The sequence below is a fragment of the Plecotus auritus genome (genome assembly GCF_963455305.1).
Source record: "Plecotus auritus genome assembly, chromosome: 7".
Classification (NCBI taxonomy): domain Eukaryota; kingdom Metazoa; phylum Chordata; class Mammalia; order Chiroptera; family Vespertilionidae; genus Plecotus; species Plecotus auritus.
The window spans coordinates 82,366,923-82,387,631 of NC_137774.1; the positions used below are offsets into that span (position 1 = coordinate 82,366,923).

At 39.4% G+C, this 20,709-nt stretch overlaps 1 protein-coding gene across 1 annotated transcript in view; it reads left to right on the top strand.

The window, feature by feature from the left end:
• The window catches only part of RRN3 (RRN3 homolog, RNA polymerase I transcription factor), a 35,585-nt gene extending 14,876 nt beyond the window's left edge, over positions 1 to 20,709 (top strand). Inside the window, exons 10-18 of the mRNA XM_080678366.1 lie at positions 3,340 to 3,432; positions 4,427 to 4,565; positions 6,784 to 6,914; positions 9,075 to 9,205; positions 10,086 to 10,270; positions 12,932 to 13,040; positions 15,541 to 15,693; positions 16,796 to 16,883; positions 18,227 to 20,709. Of these exons, the coding sequence (XP_080534492.1) occupies positions 3,340 to 3,432; positions 4,427 to 4,565; positions 6,784 to 6,914; positions 9,075 to 9,205; positions 10,086 to 10,270; positions 12,932 to 13,040; positions 15,541 to 15,693; positions 16,796 to 16,883; positions 18,227 to 18,388 (1,191 nt within the window). The 3' untranslated portion in view covers positions 18,389 to 20,709. The remainder of the gene's footprint in view (positions 1 to 3,339; positions 3,433 to 4,426; positions 4,566 to 6,783; positions 6,915 to 9,074; positions 9,206 to 10,085; positions 10,271 to 12,931; positions 13,041 to 15,540; positions 15,694 to 16,795; positions 16,884 to 18,226) is intronic.

Genomic DNA, 20,709 nt, shown 5'->3' on the forward strand with positions numbered 1-20,709 from the left:
ATTCTGTTCCTCAGATTTTTAATTCACTTGATTTTTAGATTCACTTGTTGATATGTATTTGTTCATAATTTTTATCTTTACTTTTTTCTTCTTCTTCCTCTTCTTAAAGAATACCTTTCAGCATTTCATATAATACTGGTTTGGTGGTGATGAACTTCTTAAGCTTTTTCTTGTCTGTGAAGCTCTTTATCTGACATTCAATTCTGAATGATAGCTTTGCTGGGTAGAGTAATCTTGGTTGTAGGTTCTTGCTATTCATCACTTTGAATATTTCTTGCCACTCCCGTCTGGCCTGCATAGCTTCTGTTGAGAAATCAGCTGACAATCGAATGGGTGCTCCCTTGTAGGTAATTAACTGTTTTTCTCTTGCTGCTTTTAATATTCTCTCTTTATCTTTTGCCCTTGGCATTTTAATTATGATGTGTCTTGGTGTGGTCCTCTTTGGATTCCTTTTGTTTGGGGTTCTGTGCGCTTCCTGGACTTGTAAGTCTATTTCTTTCACCAGGTGGGGGAAGTTTTCTGTCATTATTTCTTCAAATAGGGTTTCAGTGTCTTGCTCTCTCTCTTCTTCTGGCACCCCCATAATTCTGATGTTGGTATGCTTGAAGTTGTCCCAGAGGCTTCTTACACTATCTTCATATTTTTAGATTCTTTTTTCTTTTTGCTTTTCCGGTTGAGTGTTTTTTACTTCTTTGTATTTCAAATCTTTGACTTGATTCTTGCATTCCTCTAGTCTGCTGTTGGGTCTCTGTATAATATTTTTTATTTCAGTCAGTGTATGTTTAATTTCTAGTTGATCCTTTTTCATATCCTCAAGGGTCTCATTGAATTTATCAGCCTTTTCTAGGAAATTCTTGAAAAACCTTATAACCGTGGTTTTGAACTCTATATCCAGTTGTTTGTTTTCCTCCATTTCTTTCGTTTGTGATCTGTTTCTTTGTCTCCGCATTTTTGCTGCTTCCCTGAGTTGGTAGGGTGGCTTTGTGTGCTGGGTGTCATATATGGGCCAGTGGGTCAGCCTCCCAGTTACCTGAGGTGTACACTCTTGGTGCACCCCTTTTTGGACTGTGTGTACAGCCTTGTTGTAGTTAAGTCTTGATTGTTGTTGGTGTCACTGGGAGGAAATTACCTCCAGGCCAATTGGCTGTGAGGACCCGCTGTGTCTATAATGGAAGAACTGCTGCGCTGGAGACACGCTTAGGGGGCAGGACTTGCTTCAGTGGGGCTTTGGTGCTCACTGAGTCTGCCTCTTGAATGTGTCACTTATGGATGTGAGTAGTTGAAATCTGGTGTCGTCTCACACTGACCACTAGATACACTATCTTCTGGATCTCCAATGGAGTGCAGGTCAGCTACTGTCTGAGGCCACCCAGCAGGAGCTACAGCGAGAACTACAGTTTTCTCCTCTTTGCTTGGGGTTTGGAGGTTTTGGAGCTGTCTGACCAGAGCTGCAGTTTATTAGGTTAAGCTGTGATAGGGCAGGCCATTTATATGCAAAAGCCACTGCATGTAGCTTGGGTGCGTTTGTAGATTGTGCGGGGTGGGGTCTCAGGGAGTCACTAGGCTAGGGCGTGGCAAACAGCGATGGCTGCCAGTCAGCCGGCTCTGCGTTTTTGCCTTTCCAAGTCCCCGCGCCCCAGCGGAGTAAACAATGATTGCTGGGCGCACTTCTGCAAGAAAGTCACCCTCACTTTCCGACCCGATGGCAGACAGTCCAGCTTCTTCCCGTAGGAGTTTGGGTCCCCAGCGTCTCCCCAAAAACTGGAGTTCAGAGTAATCGGGAGCTTGTCTCCCTTTGGGTTGAAAGAAGCAGCACACCCAGACACCTGCTGCCAGCCCGATTCGTGTGCCTCCATACCTCAGCTTTTCAGCGCTTGTGCATGTCTCAATGCTCTTCTTCTCTTTCCTTCTAGTTGTAGAACTTCCACTCAGCCAGCTTTCCTGTGGTTCTGGGTGATAGACGTTTTGTCTTTTAGTTGTAGTTTTGAAATTGTTGTGCGAGGCAGCAGTTTAGGTGTTTACCTATGCCGCCATCTTGGTTTCTCAAAAGTGGATTCTCTTGACATTGTGGAAGAAAGGTGACCTGGTCCTCTAGACTGAGTAGGAAGTGGAGAAATAGGGATTAAAGAAAAGAATCCTTCAAAGGTAGCTCACTGTGGAATAGAATCTTGGTGTTGACATTAATAATAGTAAGAAAAGTCATAAGGAAGTTTGAAGATGATGAGTTCCATTTTGGATGGATTGAGGTATGCAGGTGGGAAGCTGGCAGGTGAATACTCACCAAGCAGCTGTAGCTGCAGGTAGGGGATTGAGTACAAACCTGTAGAATGATGCAATTTAGGATAGGAGAGAGGAAGTATGATTGGAAGTGGGAGGAAAACCAAGAGTGTGGATATGTGGGGAGGATTTGGAAGAAGGAAGGGTTTGGTCAACAGCATGAAATATAGCTGACATTTTAAAGGAGAATAAGGAAGGCTAAAGTCCTTGGATTTGGTGAGTGAGGGATAATCTGTTGCTTTGTCCAAGTGGATTCTCTGCATTTTAGAGAATCTGGATGGTTAGGAAGTGAAGTTGTTAAGAGATCTCGGTGGGGTTTGTGGTGTAAAGACAGGATGAGGCAGGGGAGAGAGGCAAGTGTTAGTGTTGGGGAGACTTGAGGTTTGTGGAGTGAAGAGATGAGTTGGAGAACATTGATCCTGCAGGGGAAAAGAAGGCTGTAATGAGGCAAGTCTAGCAAGTGCTGGATGTTAGGCAGGCTTCCCCAGTGCTCACTTAGAGTTAACCTCTGCCCAACTGCATCCATAATCTTTTTAAAGTCTTATCTGGTCTGTACTTATGGAACATTTTTAGAGTGCATTAGGAAGATGGTCATATTTAGATAGTAATAAAGGCATGATTTGAATGATATTTTAAAAAGATATTTGAAGGGTTACATAACAAAATGAATATTCATAGTTCAAATTTAACTTGCATTTCATCGTTTTTCTGCTCAGTAAGCTGATGATATGCTTCTCATATATATACAACATGTATGTGAGTATCTTGTGTATAGTACGAGTTGGAATAGATATTGAGTTTGTAAAGCTATCCAAATTTAGACTTTTAGCATATACTTATATAAAATCAGCATGAACTGTTATATAAGTATATGCTAAAAGGAGCTTGATTTATGATCTTGTAATTTCCTTCATGACCCAAACCAATTTTAGGTTTGCACCTTAATTATGTAATGAGTTACAGTGCTAATCTGGACACCTTTAAGGTATATATATCAAATGAATTTTCAGTTCCCGAATAATGTATTTTAAATGTTTTCTTTTTTTCTTTGTTATAATGTAGGTGAATGCATCTCGGCAGGATATTGAAGATGCTGAGGAAATAGCAGCTCAAACTGGTAGTGGAACAGATGCCACAGAAGGACTATTTAATATGGTCAGCATTTATTAGTAAAAGCAGTCAGACCTGGCTATATAAGTCCAGAGGGAGGGAAGAGACAGCTAATGGCATACCATCTCCTTCAAGGCTTTAGTTTATTAAAATAGTAGTTCAAACTTGAAAGTGATATTTTTATTTTTTGGAAGTGATTTCTGAAATGAAGTAGTTTGGTTCCATGTTGCTTACCAAAACATGTTGGTTTATTTCCAAGGTTTTAATTTGGGTTTGGGAAAGCATGCTTCTCTTTCATTCTGTTTATGTTTGTTTTTGTGACCACATTATTATTGATGAGGGAGTGAAAAATAGAAGAGCATACCAATTTAATTTTTTTTTTTAATATATTTTACTGATCTTTTACAGAGAGGAAGGGAGAGGGACAGAAAGTCAGAAACATCAATGAGAGAGAGACACCGATCAGCTGCCTCCTGCACGCCTCCCACTGGGGATGTGCCCGCAACCCAGGCACATGCCCCTGACCGGAATCGAACCCGGGACCCTTCATTCCTCAAGCCGACGCTCTATCCACTGAGCCAAACCGGCCAGGGCCCAATTTAATTTTTATATTTTATAAGTTGTATACCTTAATTTAGTTTTTCTCTACCTGGGAAAATGCCTTAAGTTGGGTTCACTGGGAGGAGAGCCTGAGATGGGGATTCGGGTGTCCTTGGACAAGGGTGTGAGGAAGCAGAAAAGGGCAGAGGGGAAGGACCTAGTGGGTGCCAGGAGGTGGGAGCATCTATGATGTTTGCATGGTCACCCCCTACAAGGGTCTTCTAGATGAAAATTAGAGGCTGAGCTCTGAACCTGTGCTTTTATTTTGAATTTCACGATTGGTTCTGATTTATACCTCTGGTTGAGAGCCCCTGCCTGGAATGGTATATATGTATTTTCTTTGTTTTATCTTTTAAAGGAAATAATCACCTCTAACAGTTTTCTCACTAAACTACTTTTCCTGAATTTTTAAATGTCAACTTTTACATTATCTTTAAAGGATGAAGACGAAGTACCTGAAAATGAAACAAAGGCTGACCCTGTAAGGCTCAATCAGATGGCACATCCGGTCGCCGAACGCCTGGACGTCCTGCTGTCTTTACTTTTGTCCTACATTAAGGATGTCTGCTATGTAGATGGTAACAGCCTATGATAGTCACAATAGCTACTGTATATTGAACACCTTCTATGCAACTGGCTCTGTGCTGATAGAAATCCTATAAAAATCACTATTTTAAGTATGAAGAAAAGAAGGTTTAGCGAGATTAAGTTACTTGCCAATATAACATAGCTTGGAAATGGTGTCACTGGGATTCAGGCTCAGTTATATGTCTTCAAAGCCCTTGATCTTTTCACTTACTATTGTGTTAAAAGATTATATATGGCACCCCCTAGCAATGCGCAAGGAGACACCTGATTGGTGGTGTTGCTCTTATATCAATCAGGGGCAAAGCAGACATACAGTCCTTAGTTCATCCTAGCTTGATGCCTGTCTTGGTGGCCAGAGCTGTTTCATGCCTGAGGCACAGTAAAAAATAAAGATTATTGGCACTTAAGATTATATATTGGTCATTTTTATGTGGATACCAGATTACTCTCAAATTGTTCAAGACATTTAAAAATGGTATAGTAGACATAGATACATGGTGCTTGGTGTTATATACTGAGTTAGAGGGTCTTGGTACTGAAGTGGACAAATCATATGCTTTTTGTCTTCATGGAACTTTTAGTCTAGAGGCTTTGCCTTGAAAACAGAATTATTTTTCATTCTCATTATTTAGATTTAAGAGTGAAACTCAGCCACTCAGAATAAAACTTGAATCTGAGTTGACTAAGTTACTATTTTAACTTTTTTACTGTTATAAAAATAATACATGTACACTAGAGAAAATTTGGAGACTATAGGAAAGGATTTTTAAAAGGCATTTTAAATGGCCACATTCCTAGTATTCAAAAAACTTACTAGCAAAAAAAAAAACAACCAAAAAAAAAAAACTTACTAGCATTTTGATAAATGCTTTTTTCTTTGTGTGTGTGTGTGTGTGTATATATAGATATATATTAGAGGCCCAGTGCACAAAATTCATGCATGGGGATGGTGGGTGTCCCTCAGCCCGGCCTGCACCCTCTCCAATCTGGGACCCCTTGGGGGATGTTCAGCTGCCGGTTTAGGCCCGAAGTAGGATATCACTCTCAAAATCCGGGACTGCTGGCTCCTAACCACTCACATGCCTGCCTGATTGCCCCTAACCACTTCTGCCTGCCAGCCTGATCGCCCCCTAACCACTCCCCTGCCAGCCTGATTGATGCCTTACTGCTCCCCTGCCGGCCCAATCGCCCCCAACTGCCCTCCCCTGCCAGCCTGGTTGCCCGCAACTGCCCTCCCCTGCAGGCCTGGTCTTCCCAACTGCCCTCCCCTGCTGGCCTGGTCCAGTGGTCGGCAAACTCATTAGTCAACAGAGCCAAATATCAACAGTACAACGATTGAAATTTCTTTTGAGAGCCAAATTTTTTAAACTTAAACTTCTTCTAACGCCACTTCTTCAAAATAGACTCGCCCAGGCTATGGTATTCTGTGGAAGAGCCACACTCAAGGGGCCAAAGAGCCGCATGTGGCTCTCGAGCCGCAGTTTGCCGACCACGGGCCTGGTCGTCCCCAACTGCCCCCCTGCCGGCCTGGTTGCCCCACGCAGCCTGCTGTTCAGTTGTTTGGTCGTCCCTCACTAACCCCTCTGCCAGCCTTGTCACCCCAAGCAACCTGCTGTTTGGTCATTACTATTACTGTGATGGCATCCCGGACAATTTGCATATTCCTCTATTATTAGTATAGATTTTCCCGGTGGCTTGCGGGGAGGTCACACTACATGCAGTATTTCATAATCTGCCCTTTTCACCTATTGTGAACATTTTCTCATACCATTCACTGTTCTTTTAAAATAGTTGTTATTGATCATAGAGATTTAACTGATCTCTTTTACCCCCACTTTTTTTATTTCATTACGAATAAGTGTAATGAACATTTTGTACATTATCATAGTCATTTGCTTTAATATGTTCCTAGCAGTAGAATTACTGGAATAAAGGACTTCTGCCCCATGAATTGTAAAATTGCCTTTTAGAAGGGTTCACATTGTGGCATCAGAGCAGTATGTGTGAGGTGAGGGCCTGCTTCCTGCCAGAGCTGGGTTATTACACTTGAGAAGGAAAATTTGTGCAAAATAAAAATGGCATTTTATTTTAATCATAGCTTAATGGATGATGTATTTCTTAATGGTATTTTTTTCTTAATAAAATAATGTATTATAAAACTTGAAAATAATGTATTTTTAAAACTGAAATGCCATATTTTCTCTGTAGGTAAGATTGATATCAACAAAACAAAGGATTTATATCGAGAGCTCATAATTATTTTTGATAAACTACTGTTGCCCACCCATGCCTCCTGCCACGTTCAGTTTTTCATGTTTTATCTCTGTAGCTTTAAATTGGTGAGTATGTCATTAATATTATCATGGCTTATTTTATTCTTGCCCCCGTTTTCCCTTAAAAACGGGGGTAGAGGGAGTAGGGAAGGGAGATCATGAGGTATTTCTTTTTTGTGAGTTCATTTTACTAGTACCGTTAATAAAGTACATGCCCGCCCTGGCTGGTTTGGCTCAGTGGATAGAGTGTTGGCCTTCGGATTCAAGGGTCCTGGGTTCAGTTCTGGTCAAGGGCTTGTTCCTTGGTTGTGGGCACATACCCAGTAGGGAGTGTGCAGGAGGCAGCTGATCGATGTTTCTCTTTCATTGATGTTTCTTTTTTTTTTTTTTTTTTTTTTTTTTTTTTTTTTTTTTTTTTTTTTTGTCCCCCCTCCCCTTTGGAGTACTTTCTGAGAGTTCACTTCCATGGTTTACTAATAGATGACTAGGTTCAAGAATATTTTTATTGTTCTTATTTTCTACAATTTGGACAGGTTCAGTCACGAAGGATGCTGACATTTAGACTTGAGTCAGCTGGGCCAGAGCTGGGGGTCGGAACAGCCTTGGAGGGACTGAGCCAAGTCAGCCTATATGGGCTTAGCCAGCTGAGGGTGATCAGGGTGGACATCTGTGGGGATCAGGATGGCTGCACCTCTTTGACCACACTGAATGCCATTCTCAAGGCAGCAGGATTAATCTTTTTTTTTTTTTTATATATACTTTATTGATTTTTTACAGAGAGGAAGGAAGAGTGATAGATAGTCAGAAACATCGATGAGAGAGAAACATCGATCAGCTGCCTCTTGCACACCTCCTACTGGGGATGTGCCCGCAACCAAGTTACATGCCCTTGACCGGAATCGAACCTGGGACCTTTCAGTCCGCAGGCTGACGCTCTTCCACTGAGCCAAACCGGTTTTGGCTCATTGATGTTTCTAACTCTCTATCCCTCTCCCTTCCTCTCTGTAAAAAAAATCAATAAAAATACATTAAAAAAAATAAAGTACATGCCCTTAAATGTGTGGAAAAGAGCAGAGCAGAGGGCATTGTTATTGCTGCCTTCCAGCTCAGCCAAGTGCTCTGAAAACATCATCCCGCATTTGGTCCACTAGGTGGTATGCTTCCCTTCAATTCAAGCCTTGATTAAAATCTCAGATGGGATATTTAACTTTATTTTTTTTTTAGTCTCTCTTAGTTGATCCTGTGTAGCCCAAACTAACTCTTTAATCTATATTTTATAACTTTAGGGTTAGGTTTTCTATTTTGGAAAAAAAATGATTGGAAGATTCTACTCATTTGCAATTATTTTGAAGCTTTCTAGAACAATCAGGGTATTGTCATGGTTAAGGTTAAAGTCAGTCTGCATCAAAGTAGAGGTTAATAGTTTTTGAAAAGAGCTATTTGGAAGAAATTGGAGGTTGCATCCTTTGTTAAACAAAAGCTTAGTCTATCTTTTTCTGTGATTAGCATAATTAGTCAAGTGACTGCACAATATTATTATCAAGTTCAATACATGCAATAAAACACAGGAACGTTACTTTGAACTCTGAAAGGTCCTGCAGAAGGGGTTTCCATGTGCGTGTGGATTATTGCTGGTTTCCAGTTCTTGCCAAAAGTCAGGATCACTTTGTAGAGCTTTTAAAATAGGTGATTGCAAAGCCCTGTCACATACCTACTGAATCTGTTAGGTTGATTTTGATGCTTAGCTTGTTTTGGGATCCATTGGATTATTTAATGCTTGGGAGTTTTTTTTTGGTTTTTTTTTTTTTTTTTAAATATATTTTATTGATTTTTTACAGAGAGGAAGAGAGGAAGGGAGAGGGATAGAGAGTTAGAAACATCGATGAGAGAGAAACATCGATCAGCTGCCTCTTGCACGCCCCCCACTGGGGATGTGCCCGCAACCAAGGTACATGCCCTTGACCGGAATCGAACCTGGGACCCTTGAGTCCGCAGGCCGACGCTCTATCCACTGAGCCAAACCGGTTTTGGCGGGAGTTTTTAATATTATCTCAAGGTGTTTTAAAAATAAGAACCATGACAACAGTATTCATGATAACAGTTATTTAGCGATATAACTGAGGTGCCAGAACTTTCCCACATTGATGAGTTAAAATCTTAGGATTCTGATAGCTAGAATATCTGAAGCATTCAAAAAGATCAGACCACCACCTTCTTTTGTTATAGGGATTTGCAGAAGCATTTTTGGAACATCTCTGGAAAAAATTGCAGGATCCAAATAATCCTGCCATCATCAGGCAAGCTGCTGCAAATTATATTGGAAGCCTTTTGGCAAGAGCTAAATTTATTCCTCTTATGTAAGTAACCTAATTTTTCCAAGTTGTTTTTTTTTATATCATGCTTTAGAAGATTATAGCATTCTCTTAAGTCAGAGAAATATCTGCCTTATGTTTTTGGTCTCTCTTCAAAGTGAAAAAAATCTGTTCCCCCACTCCTGCAAAATGTTTATATTTTCAAGAGGCAATTTCCAAATAAAACATTTCCTGTTTTATATGTAAAACCTCATATGTAAAGCTCTTTGTTTAGTATGGCTGAACTTGAACATGAAGATCCATTTGTCTCCATGGGTAGTGTACAGTGTTGTATACTATTTTGATTCTTTTTATAGGTTTGTCATTTTTTCATTTGCATTCTGAATCAATTATGTCTGTTAAAGCTGAAGAAAAAATCCTTGCAAAGGTAACAGAAAAATCTACGTAGGAGGCCAGCTCTAAGCCTATTTCTTCCAGTGATCCAGGAAGATATCTTTGGGCAAGGATGCTATTAGAGACTCTTCCTTAACAACTACAGCTATTTGGCCATTCTGTCCTAAATTGTTGACACAGGGCTTCATTAGAACCCCATAGGGAATGGTGAAATCATCCAGACTTTTTCTTTCCCTTATAAGCTGTTGGTAAACACCCTCTGTTCTTTGGCTAAATCTCTCTTAAGAGGGTTGGGGGGTGGGGGTGGGGAGTGGAAGGAGCATTGGAGAAGCTTTTCTGTGTTGATAATGAGAAACTGGTCTCCATCCCATCCCTTGGGACTTCCAGGGTTCTTAGGGCCTGGGTATTGTCCCCCCCACCCCTACCCTGCATTTCCTTCTTTTCTTAGTTTGCATTGAAAGGCATTGTGTTTTCTGTCACTGTAGTTTTTTATGAAGCCAGTGGATTTGACTTGAATTTTTCTTCTCTCTAGTACTGTGAAATCATGTCTAGATCTTTTGGTTAATTGGCTGCACATATACCTTAATAACCAGGATTCAGGAAAAAAGGCATTTTGTGATGTTGCTCTACATGGACCATTTTACTCAGCCTGCCAAGCTGTGTTCTACACTTTCGTTTTTAGACACAAGCAGCTTTTAAGTGGAAACCTGAAGGAAGGTCAGTGATGTGGGATTGATGGATGTGAACTGGATTTTCCTGTGTACTAGTCACCCTTTAGAATGCAGATTTGTTACTTTTTTAAAAATTTGTTGAAAACTCTGGAGTCAGAAAACTGCACATGCACACAAACTTTTATAAATTATTTCAAGCACCGTATAAGCCCCTAACACCTCCTTAAGCGTCCTCTTAATAGTTGATGGGTTTGAGGTTGAGAACCTCTGCTTTAGAGGGTGGCATCTAGAGTAATGTAAGATGTGAAGATGCTCTTCTTCAGAGGTGAGGCCAAGCATTTGCACTGAGCCAGCACCATGCTCGGCTTCCTATGCACCTCCTTGTCCCTGTGACGGCCCAGTGAAGGACAGGTGTCATTCCCACTGAACAGAAGACACCAAAGCACAGGGAAGTAATTTATTGGCAGGATTGGAAATTGAAACCAGGTGAGGATGGCTGTAAAGCTATGGTCGTAATGATTATGCACCTTTATCTAAAGACTTAAGTAAATTTACTGGTTTTCAATTTTGCTAATTTCTAAGGTTTTATTATTTAAATCTACCAGAAGAAGCTTGTTTTTTGGGTTACTTTATTTTATTTTTTAAATTTCTTTATTGATTAAGGTGTTACATATGTGTCCTTCTTCCCCCATTCCCCCCACTCATGCCCTCACCCCCCTTTTGTCTGTGTTTTTGGGTTATTTTAAATTTTAGTTGAAGACTGTCCCTGATAGCGATATCGGTTAAACAAAACAAATTTAAATTTTTTGTTTTACTGTCATGAATAATTCAAATGGTTTAATAGGCTGTTTCCTCTAAACTGGGTTTTCTTAAGCTCTGCACTTACGTTTGGGCTGGATAATTTTGTGTTGTGGAGGTTGCCTTTGCATTGTAGAATGGTTAGCAGCTGCCTCCTCACCTTCTACCCACTAGATGGCACTGGCACCCCTCCCCATCCTATCCTCTGTTTCGACAACTAAAACTGTCTCCAGACACTGCCAGATGTCATCTAGGGGCACAATTGCCTTGAGTTGAGAAGCACAGCTCTAAACGGAAACTTGTATGTGTTGTGTTGTGTGCATTACATATATTTACTTACATCCTGTATACTTCTGAAAAGATGTGGGGTTTAAAAATGAATTGTATGAACTAGTGATAGGACAAGGCTTTATCACAAGGTAAGTAAAATCTCTACATTTCTTTGTGTGAATAAGTGGTGAGATTCTTGGTTAAAGAGTATTTCTTCTAAGCCATAACATCCCATTTAAAAAAGTTTTTGATTGATTGATTGGAGAGAGAAACAGTGATCTGTTGTTCTACTTATTTAAGCTTTCATTGGTTGATTCTTGTATGTGCCCTGACCAGGGATCAAACCCTTAACCTTGGTATATCGGGGTGAGCATGACATCCCATTTTTAGTAATTTTTATCAAGATATACATCAAAGAATCTTCTAACAAATATACTTAAGCACAGGTTGGTTTGCTTGCCTCTTGAAATAGGTATGGTATCTATCTTTTACTAATATAGGAGATAAGTATATTTATTAATTCCAGGACAGTGAAATCTGTCTAATTTTCCATTCTACATTCATAGTTTTATTGTTTTTTTTTTTGTGTGTGTGTTTTTTTTAATGTGGAATATAAACAACTAATGCACATTCAAAAACATGGTCAATTTTACTAGTAATTTAAGACATGCAGGTCTTACGGGCTTGTTTTTTGATTGCTTGTCAGATTGACTATACACACAAACACACACACACAATATATGGAATTCAGGAAGGAGAAATTTCCACTCTGCAGGGATTGGAGACTCACCGTGTTGCCAGAACTTTTTAATGATTTCATGATTGTTAGCTGAAATCAAATCATATGGCCTTTAAACTCAGCATATGCTGTGCTTACATATCTGTGAATTTTAAATTGTCATACAAGCTTATAGTCCACTAGGAATGTGTGCTTACTTTGAAGTCCTGGATCTTTAAAAGAATAAATAGCCGTGGCCAGTGCGCTCAGTGGTTAGTGTCAGCCTGCAGCCCGAAGGGTTGGGTTCGATTCCCAGTCAAGGGCACGTACCTTGGTTGCAGGTTCCCCAGTCCTGGTAGAGGCGCATATGGGAGGCAATTAGCAACTAATAGATGTGTCTCACATTGATATTTCTCTCCTCCCCCTTCCTCCTTCCCACAATTTCTAGAAATCAATGGAAAAAAATATCCTAGGGTGAGGATTAAAAAAAAAGGAGAAGAATAAACAGTTTTCTTTAGGAAAATTGTCTTAGTCATAAATGGATGTGCTTAAGCCTAATGACATTCTTCTGGGCTCCACATTGTATGATTATCTACATGCACCTTTATTTGTCTTACTTTATTTATTTATTTTAAAATATATTTTTATTATTGATTTTACAAAGGGAGGGAGGAAGGGAGGGAGAGAGAGAGAGAGACATCAATGATGGGGATCAAACCCACAACCTAGGCTTGTGCCCTGACCTGGTTCATAGGTCAATGCTCAACCACTGAGCCATGCCGGCCAGGCTACGTGGACCTTTATTTAAAGCAGTTTCACAAATAATGTTTAAGTCATTTTTTTAACCCGTGAAAAAAATCTGTGCTGTTTTAAGACTGTTATTTTTGTACCTTTTTAAAACTCTTTTGTTTTTAATCAAAGGTTTGAGGTACCTTCAAAGTCTAAATTTTGAACGTATAGTGATGAGTCAACTAAATCCTCTGAAGATTTGTCTGCCCTCAGTAGTTAACTTTTTTGCTGCAATTACAAGGTAAGTTATTTGTACTTTATTGGTGGAAGTTATTTACAAGTAAATTTATATCAGTACAAGAGGCCCTATGCACGAAAATTCGTGCAAAAGTAGGCCTTCCTTCCCCCAGCTGCTGACACCAGCTTCCCTCCAAGACTTGGGCTTCCCTCCTCCAGCTGTCGGCAGGCACTTGGGACCCGGGTGGCTTCACTCTGGCCTCGGCTTCGTCCGGAAGGACACCTAGTCTAATTAGCATATTACCCTTTTATTATTAAAGATTGGTATTGTAAAATTCCATTAAATTTCTGTGAAACAATTCAATAAGATTAGTTAAAAAAATACATTTAAAAACCAGTAACCCAATATTTGCAGGAAACACTGTTGTGCACCTGTTGTTTTATATTTTGGTGGCATTGGAAATTGCTACTAATTTTTATGCAGAGAGTATAATTGAGCAGAATCCTAGACACTTTGAAATACATAAGGCAACTAGTAACCTGAGAGGTAGAAACCAAAGATATTTATTAGAGTGACTCCTATAATAGTAATAAAAATAGACTGGACATGAGATAAATCTCCAACAATAGGGGACTGGTTTAGTGAGGGACAGTATTATCTCAGGCCTTGTAGCTATAGCTAATGCATAATTTTACTGAAAATTCACACTATCCTATGCATATAATATTAATCCATTTATAAATAGGAAGATGGAGGCACAGAGAGATTAAGTTACTTCTTTTTTTTTTTTTAATATATTTTATTGATTTTTTACAGAGAGGAAGGAAGAGTGATAGATAGTCAGAAACATCGATGAGAGAGAAACATCGATCAGCTGCCTCTTGCACACCTCCTACTGGGGATGTGCCCGCAACCAAGTTACATGCCCTTGACCGGAATCGAACCTGGGACCTTTCAGTCCGCAGGCTGACGCTCTATCCACTGAGCCAAACCGGTTTTGGCAAGAGATTAAGTTACTTCTGTGAAGTCAGAGCTAGACTGGGGCAGAGCTAAGATTTGAATGCAGGCAGTCTGGCTCCTTTGTAAGCATTTACTGAACTATTCTGCTTCATATAGACACTGAATTGAAAATCTTGGGCATTTAATCAGCATATTCAGGACAGGATCATATCTTAAAATATTCAACAGATAAGAATCTGTGCTATTATAAGAAAAAGAATTCATCCCTCAGTCCTTTTAGACAACTTACTGCTCTCATTCAGCAATCTTATTTTCCTTTGCTGGATATCTAGTTTGAGGTTTTCTTTCTCCTGAGATCTCAAAAATGGTAAAGAATCAAAAGAAGTAAAGAGACCAACAAGGAATAGTGTTTAGTGGGTAAAAGGTTCCTGGGAAAACAGGAAGGGTAAGGACAAATGAAGCAAGGCAGATGAAGCAGCTGCCCTCTAGAATATTCTCATGGTGGGGAGTATGGGTTTCGTGGATGAGCACACTGGTCAGAGGCTCTAGATTTGGGTTGGAGTTAGCAATGGAGGTTAAGAGTGAGGTGTGATGCTAAGAGAAGAGATTGAAATAAAGTTCTGTGTCCAGGAAGTTATGTATCATCTGTAGCTCCTGCTTTTGCTTACTTAATCGTTTTAAGATTCATTGTTAATTAGTACATCTGCTGTGTAATGTTCTATTGATTTTTAAAAATTGATTCCTTCTTATTAAGCTGTTCCTTTTTCAGTATCGGTAACAGCGGCTTAGCAACATGGTTGTATGTGTGTGCTGGTGCAAAGGCACACGCTTCCTGTCTCCCAGACGTGTAGCTGCTGGGTTGTAAGAGATGCACATTGTGAACTTGACCAGTTATTGCACACTGTACTCCAGAGTAGTTTTGCCAATTTACCCTCCCACCAGGAATAGAGAGTCAAATGTGATCCTTGGCTACTAGAACAGAAATAAACGTACGTCACTTAAAATTACAATAGTGACCTGAGAATCTGAGAAGATGACCTGAATGAATACTGTGGGTAGGAGGGTAGGAGATAGAGAGTAGCAGATGTGAGCTAAATCCTTATGTCAGAGAAGCCATCTGATAATGATTCAAGTTGCCAAGTCATATGGAGGTATAGTGGTCTTGTTTTTTTTTTTTTTTTTTTATCATGAGTTCTTCAATATATTTAAATGTTTTTATTTTACTCACTATGCCTATTCCTTTCTTTACCATTTTCTGAGGTTGTGACTTAGTCATCCTCTTTCACGACTGTCCTGATTTCTTCAAAAACCAAATTTCCCCATCATCAAATACTATCTCCTCTCAGTAAATACTGAATCCCCTTTCACCAATCCCTAATTCTCTTATAGACAATAAAAATAAATAAGTAAAGACAGCTATATACTTTACAAACTAGGAAAGTTTTCCCTAAAAGCATCATTTTCTGCTTTATGTTCTTTTTTTTTGCATTTGTTATGTTTGGTAGTAACTGTGTGGTCAGTATAGTTATCACGCACGAACAAGCATGTTCATGCAGAGTAATTCCAGTATGCTAATGCCTCTGTTGTTTTTCTTGTTCCATAGTAAATACCAGCTAGTCTTCTGCTACACTATCATTGAGAGGAACAATCGCCAGATGCTACCAGTTATTAGAAGTACAGCTGGAGGGGACTCGGTGCAAACCTGCACAAACCCACTTGACACCTTCTTCCCCTTCGATCCTTGTGTGCTTAAGAGGTAGGTACTCTTAACACAGTCAACCTATCATGAACTTAAATGCATTCTGTATTTGCTTTTCCCAAGATTGGGATGTAGAGTTTCTTTGTCATATGTGGCTGGCCATTTCTAGCCATTTGTAAAGCTATGGTCATCTTGTACATGTTTTGCTGGCAAAGTAGAGAATGCCTGTTAGAGACTGCTGAGTGTCATAGGCACTCTAGGGTTTACAGATCTTTGCCCCATTAGGAACCCAGGTTGATACCAAGGGTTTTTGGTTTATTTTTGTTTTCCTTTAAACCTAAAAATGTAAGGTGTCCCAATAGGGAGGATGCTCTCTTTTCATGGCTCATAATTTTCTGCCAGTGACTTGTTCTTCCTCTAGAGACCACATACTGTTGCACAGGCTAAACAAAAGCCAAGAGATTTATGTTGGTGGATAACTCTGGAAAACCACTAAGCCAATCTTAACTTTGTATTTGTATAAGGAAGCAGAATTTTTGCTTTATTGTTTATCCTTATCTGAGGACATTTTTTCCATTGATTATTAGAGAGAGTGGAACAGGGCAGAGAGAGAAGAGAGAGAGAGATCAGTTGGTTGCTTTCCAACAGAGAGAGAGATTAATTGGTTGCTTTTCCAGCCGAGCCCGGGGATTGAACCTGCAACCCAGGTACGTGCCCTTGACCGGGAATTGAACCTGTTACCATTTGGTGCATAGGCCGATGCTCTAATCACTGAGTCACACCGGCCAGGGCCAGATAGGCCTTTTCCCCAGACTTACTTTTAGTAAATTTGCTATAAGAATATAAAAAAGGAAGTTCCAGAATAATAAAATTTTCTTTCCATTTGGACACATTATAAATTATTGCTAGTCTGTGCAAAGTTGAGGAACAATTACACTTGAGAAAGAAAGATACTCCATCTGTATGAGTTGATAAAATCTTACAAAGAAGAGGCCACATTAGTTACAGTTCCTACATAGAGTATTTTTTGACACTTATTATTTGAGCCATAATTTTCACTTTATTTCGGGTACTAGGTCTTGTGAAAGAAGAGCTAAATATGTTCTGACTTTCACTGTAGTATTTAACTTGATTTGTGAAATATGATCTTTGTTGACAGGTCAAAGAAATTCATTGATCCGATTTATCAGATATGGGAAGACATAAGTGCAGACGAGCTTCAGGAGTTTAAGAAACCCATTAACAAGGTAAATTTGTGATTCGACATGCTTTTTGGGAATCTCCTGTGTGGTTACAGATTATAATCAAGTAGTAAATAGCAATGTTACACTTGAAAATAGGACATTTTGGCCAGCCAGTGTTGCTCAGTGGTTGAGTGTCAACCCATGAGCCAGAAGCACATACCCAGTCAGGGCACATTCCCGGGTTGCGGTCTCAGTCCCTGGTGGGATGCATGCGGGAGGTGCCCAATCGATGATTCTCTCTCATCATTGATGTTTCTATCTCTCCCTCTCCCTTCCTCTCTCTGAAATCAATGCAAACATTTTTTTTTTTAAATAGGACATTTTATACATTCTGCCTTTGCAAAATTCCAAGCTCAAGATATGTTCTTATGAAAAGAGTTTTTGGTGTTTTTGATGAATTATTTAAACCAGACACTTCACACATTGACTTTGGGAAGTGAAGATTAATTAAAAATTAATAAATTTAGATAAATAAATTTAGATCTTTGCCACTTGATCATTACCACCAAGTAACAATGGCAAATATACTATGTTGATATTATAAGCAACACCATAATTATGTAGAGGTTAACATTAATTTTGTAGCTCTTTGTGAGTAAGTGGTAAAGATGCAGGTCTGCAGCATACCTTCCAGTGCATGTCAGATGGAAGTGAGGCAGTTATTGCCAAAGAAGAAAATTAGAATTCAATAATAAATAATGTCACTTCTTTTTTCATGTGGCAGATTTATTTCCCCATTAAAGGTCAACTTTATGTGCCTGTCTTATAAGGAATCATTGGAAATCTCATTTTATTATTTTTCCTCATATTTTTTGTTTGAGACCTCCATTCATTCATTCACATTGTGTTAGATACAAAAGTTTTAATAGTGAGCAAGAATGACATATCATGTTACTTGTTCTTATTGATCTTAAAATCTGTTAAAAGAAATCCGACTTTAAACAAATAGTGACAGCGTGTGGTGAGCAATTGAGAAGTGTGCATCAGAGGAAGCCTTTCTTTGTTAATCCTTGCCTGAGGATATTTTCCCATTGATTTTAGATAGAGTGGAAGAGAGAGGGAAAAACAGAAACATCGATGTGGGAGAAACACATTGATTGGTTGTCTCCTGCATGAGCCCTGACCAGGCCCCAGGCTGGAGAGGAACCTGCAATTGAGATGCATGCCCTTGACTGGAATCGAATGCTGATGCTCTATCCACTGAGCCAGACTGGCCAGGGCCAGGGGAAGCTTTTGAATTATGATGTTTTCTTTACCTTTCCAGAAGTAGCACATTCCTGAGGAAAGGAATTCTTGGAAGCTTTTCAAACCACTTGTGATCTTATTGATAATCTCTGTTCTGATAGGAGGTGGTGGAAGATGAAGATGATGACTTTTTGAAAGGTGAAGTTGGGATTACACCAAGTTCCTTTGACACGCATTTCCGAAGTCCTTCAAGTAGTGTGGGCTCCCCACCAGTGTTGTACCTGCCAGACCAGTCCCCATTGATTGCAAGGATTTGCGATTGAGACGAACATGCCTCCCCATCCTGCCCTTTAATACCAGGGCTCATACTGTTTGAGCTTCACATCAAACTAGAGCGTCGAGTACCTGCCTCTGGCACCTTATTTCAAGTTAGACTTACTCTAGTGTCTGAACAGACACGGTTTTTTTTCTTTTTGCTCCCATATAGACAAAGGAAAAGACTGAATATCATGTGCAATATTTTATAATGGAGTTGATGATAAGTGTTCAAGGCTTGGCTTATTTGTTTAATGTATACTTTTTTTGTGTATTACAGCTTTTTGACATAATTGTGAAATTTCTAATATCAGCAACAGCCTGTCTTAACAGATGGCATTTTAAACATAGGTTTTGGTCAGAGCCATACTCATAGGACTTTGCTGATCAGTGAAAATCCTCTAGAACACTATTTATAGCCTTTAGAAAGAGTTTATTTTGGGTACATTGTTTACCTCTGCGTAACTGTGTGTTGGGGTTCAGTGGGGTGCATAGAAGGTAGGAAGACAGTGGGGAGATGGCCAGGGCTGGTCCCAAATGCTGAGAGAGGGAGATCTTCAGGGGCTTCAGAGACCAATAAAAGCCTGGAGGGAAGAGATAGGGGATTTAGGGAAACAGAATCAGCCAATTCATCCACATGTGAGTGTAAAAATGGATTTAAAAGAAAAATGGAGTTCCAGGTAAAAGTAATTCACATGGACTGAAAGTGGGGGTTGGACTTTTTATAAAACAGTAAGCAAAGAGTAGTTTACCCTGAAGCTCCTGAGTACTGTTTGAACTGGAATGACTTGTTTATAGTGGAATATTAACATGGAATTTTGTATTTTTACCAGAATCAGTAGACCAGTTCTCATTTTGAAAATTTCTTGGGGAGGGTGGGGTACATTTTAGGTTATTTGTGGGGTGATTTTGCTAGCAACAGTTGGCCAAGGTTACATATATACTCTGTCCAACTGGCTATTTGTATCATGGATTCAGCTCAGTGAAATCCTCCTCTGTCTAGTTTTTTTTTTCTTTTTTTTTTTTTTTTTTTGGTATTTTTTATAACTAAACGAGGAGTCTAAAGAACCTTGCATATAGCAAATTTGTGCGGGCACTGCTAGATTCATTTTGAAGCTCATGCATATTTAGCTTCATTCCTTATTTGTGTACTTTTTTGTTACTTATGAAAATGTACATCTTTAAACTTATTTATTTTTCTGCCACTTTTCCTATTTTTTATTTAAAGGCAAGTAATATTTTCTTGATCACAAATATTTTTTAATGAAATACTTTCTCTTTCCTAGAGCTTTATATGCTCTTGTATAATTATATTGATGGCGATGTAGAGTTTGAATTGCAGTCTGTAAATATGCTTTGGAACAGAGAAATTTTTATTGCTTTAAAAAGTTTTGGATATTGGTGACTTTCTTTTGGTGACTTGGTGGAACGTCATTTGAGAACCTTTAGGTTCTCTTTTTTAACTGCTGACAAAAAGGTGGGATTTTTGTATACTGGACAAAATGAGAAAATGAAATGTGTCCATAGAAATAATGGTAAGTGGAGTCTCTGTGGTTGGGAAGTAGCTTTAATGTAGAGGGATATATTTATAAGTAAGTGTTTAATTTCAAAGGAGCTTGAGAAAAAACCTATTGTGACAATAAAACAATGACATGGTTAATCTGGAACTCTTATTCTTATGTCAGTAAAGGGATGTACCTCAAGAAAGATGCTTCCTACACAAATGTTCTTTTTTTTATTATTAATTTTTCACAGAGAGAAAGAGAGAGGAGAGGGATAGAGAGCTAGAAACATCGATCAGCTGCCTCCTGCACACCCCCCACTGGGGATGTGCCCGCAACCAAGGTACGTGCCCTTGACCGGAATCGAACCTGGGACCCTTCAGTCCGCAGGCCGACGCTCTATCCACTGAGCCAAACCGGTTTCGGCATACACAAATGTTCTTTTAATTTTTTTTTTTTTTTAAATATATTTTATTGATATTTCACAGAGAGGAAGGGAGAGGGACAGAGAGCTAGAAACATCGATGAGAGAGAAACATCGATCAGCTGCCTCCTGCACACCTCCCACTGAGGATGTGCCTGCAACCAAGGCACATGCCCCTGACCGGAATCGAACCCGGGACCTCCCAGTCCGCAGGCCGACGCTCTATTCACTGAGCCAAACCCGTTTTGGCTCTTTTAATTTTTTTCTTACTGATCTACTGTATTTAAACATTGTTTTGCAATATAAAACTGCATATGAGACTTGATTAAAAAGGCAAAAATATTGCCATTGTGATTGGGAGTGCTCAAAAATAAAGTGCATTTTGGTGATGCGATGCACTTCC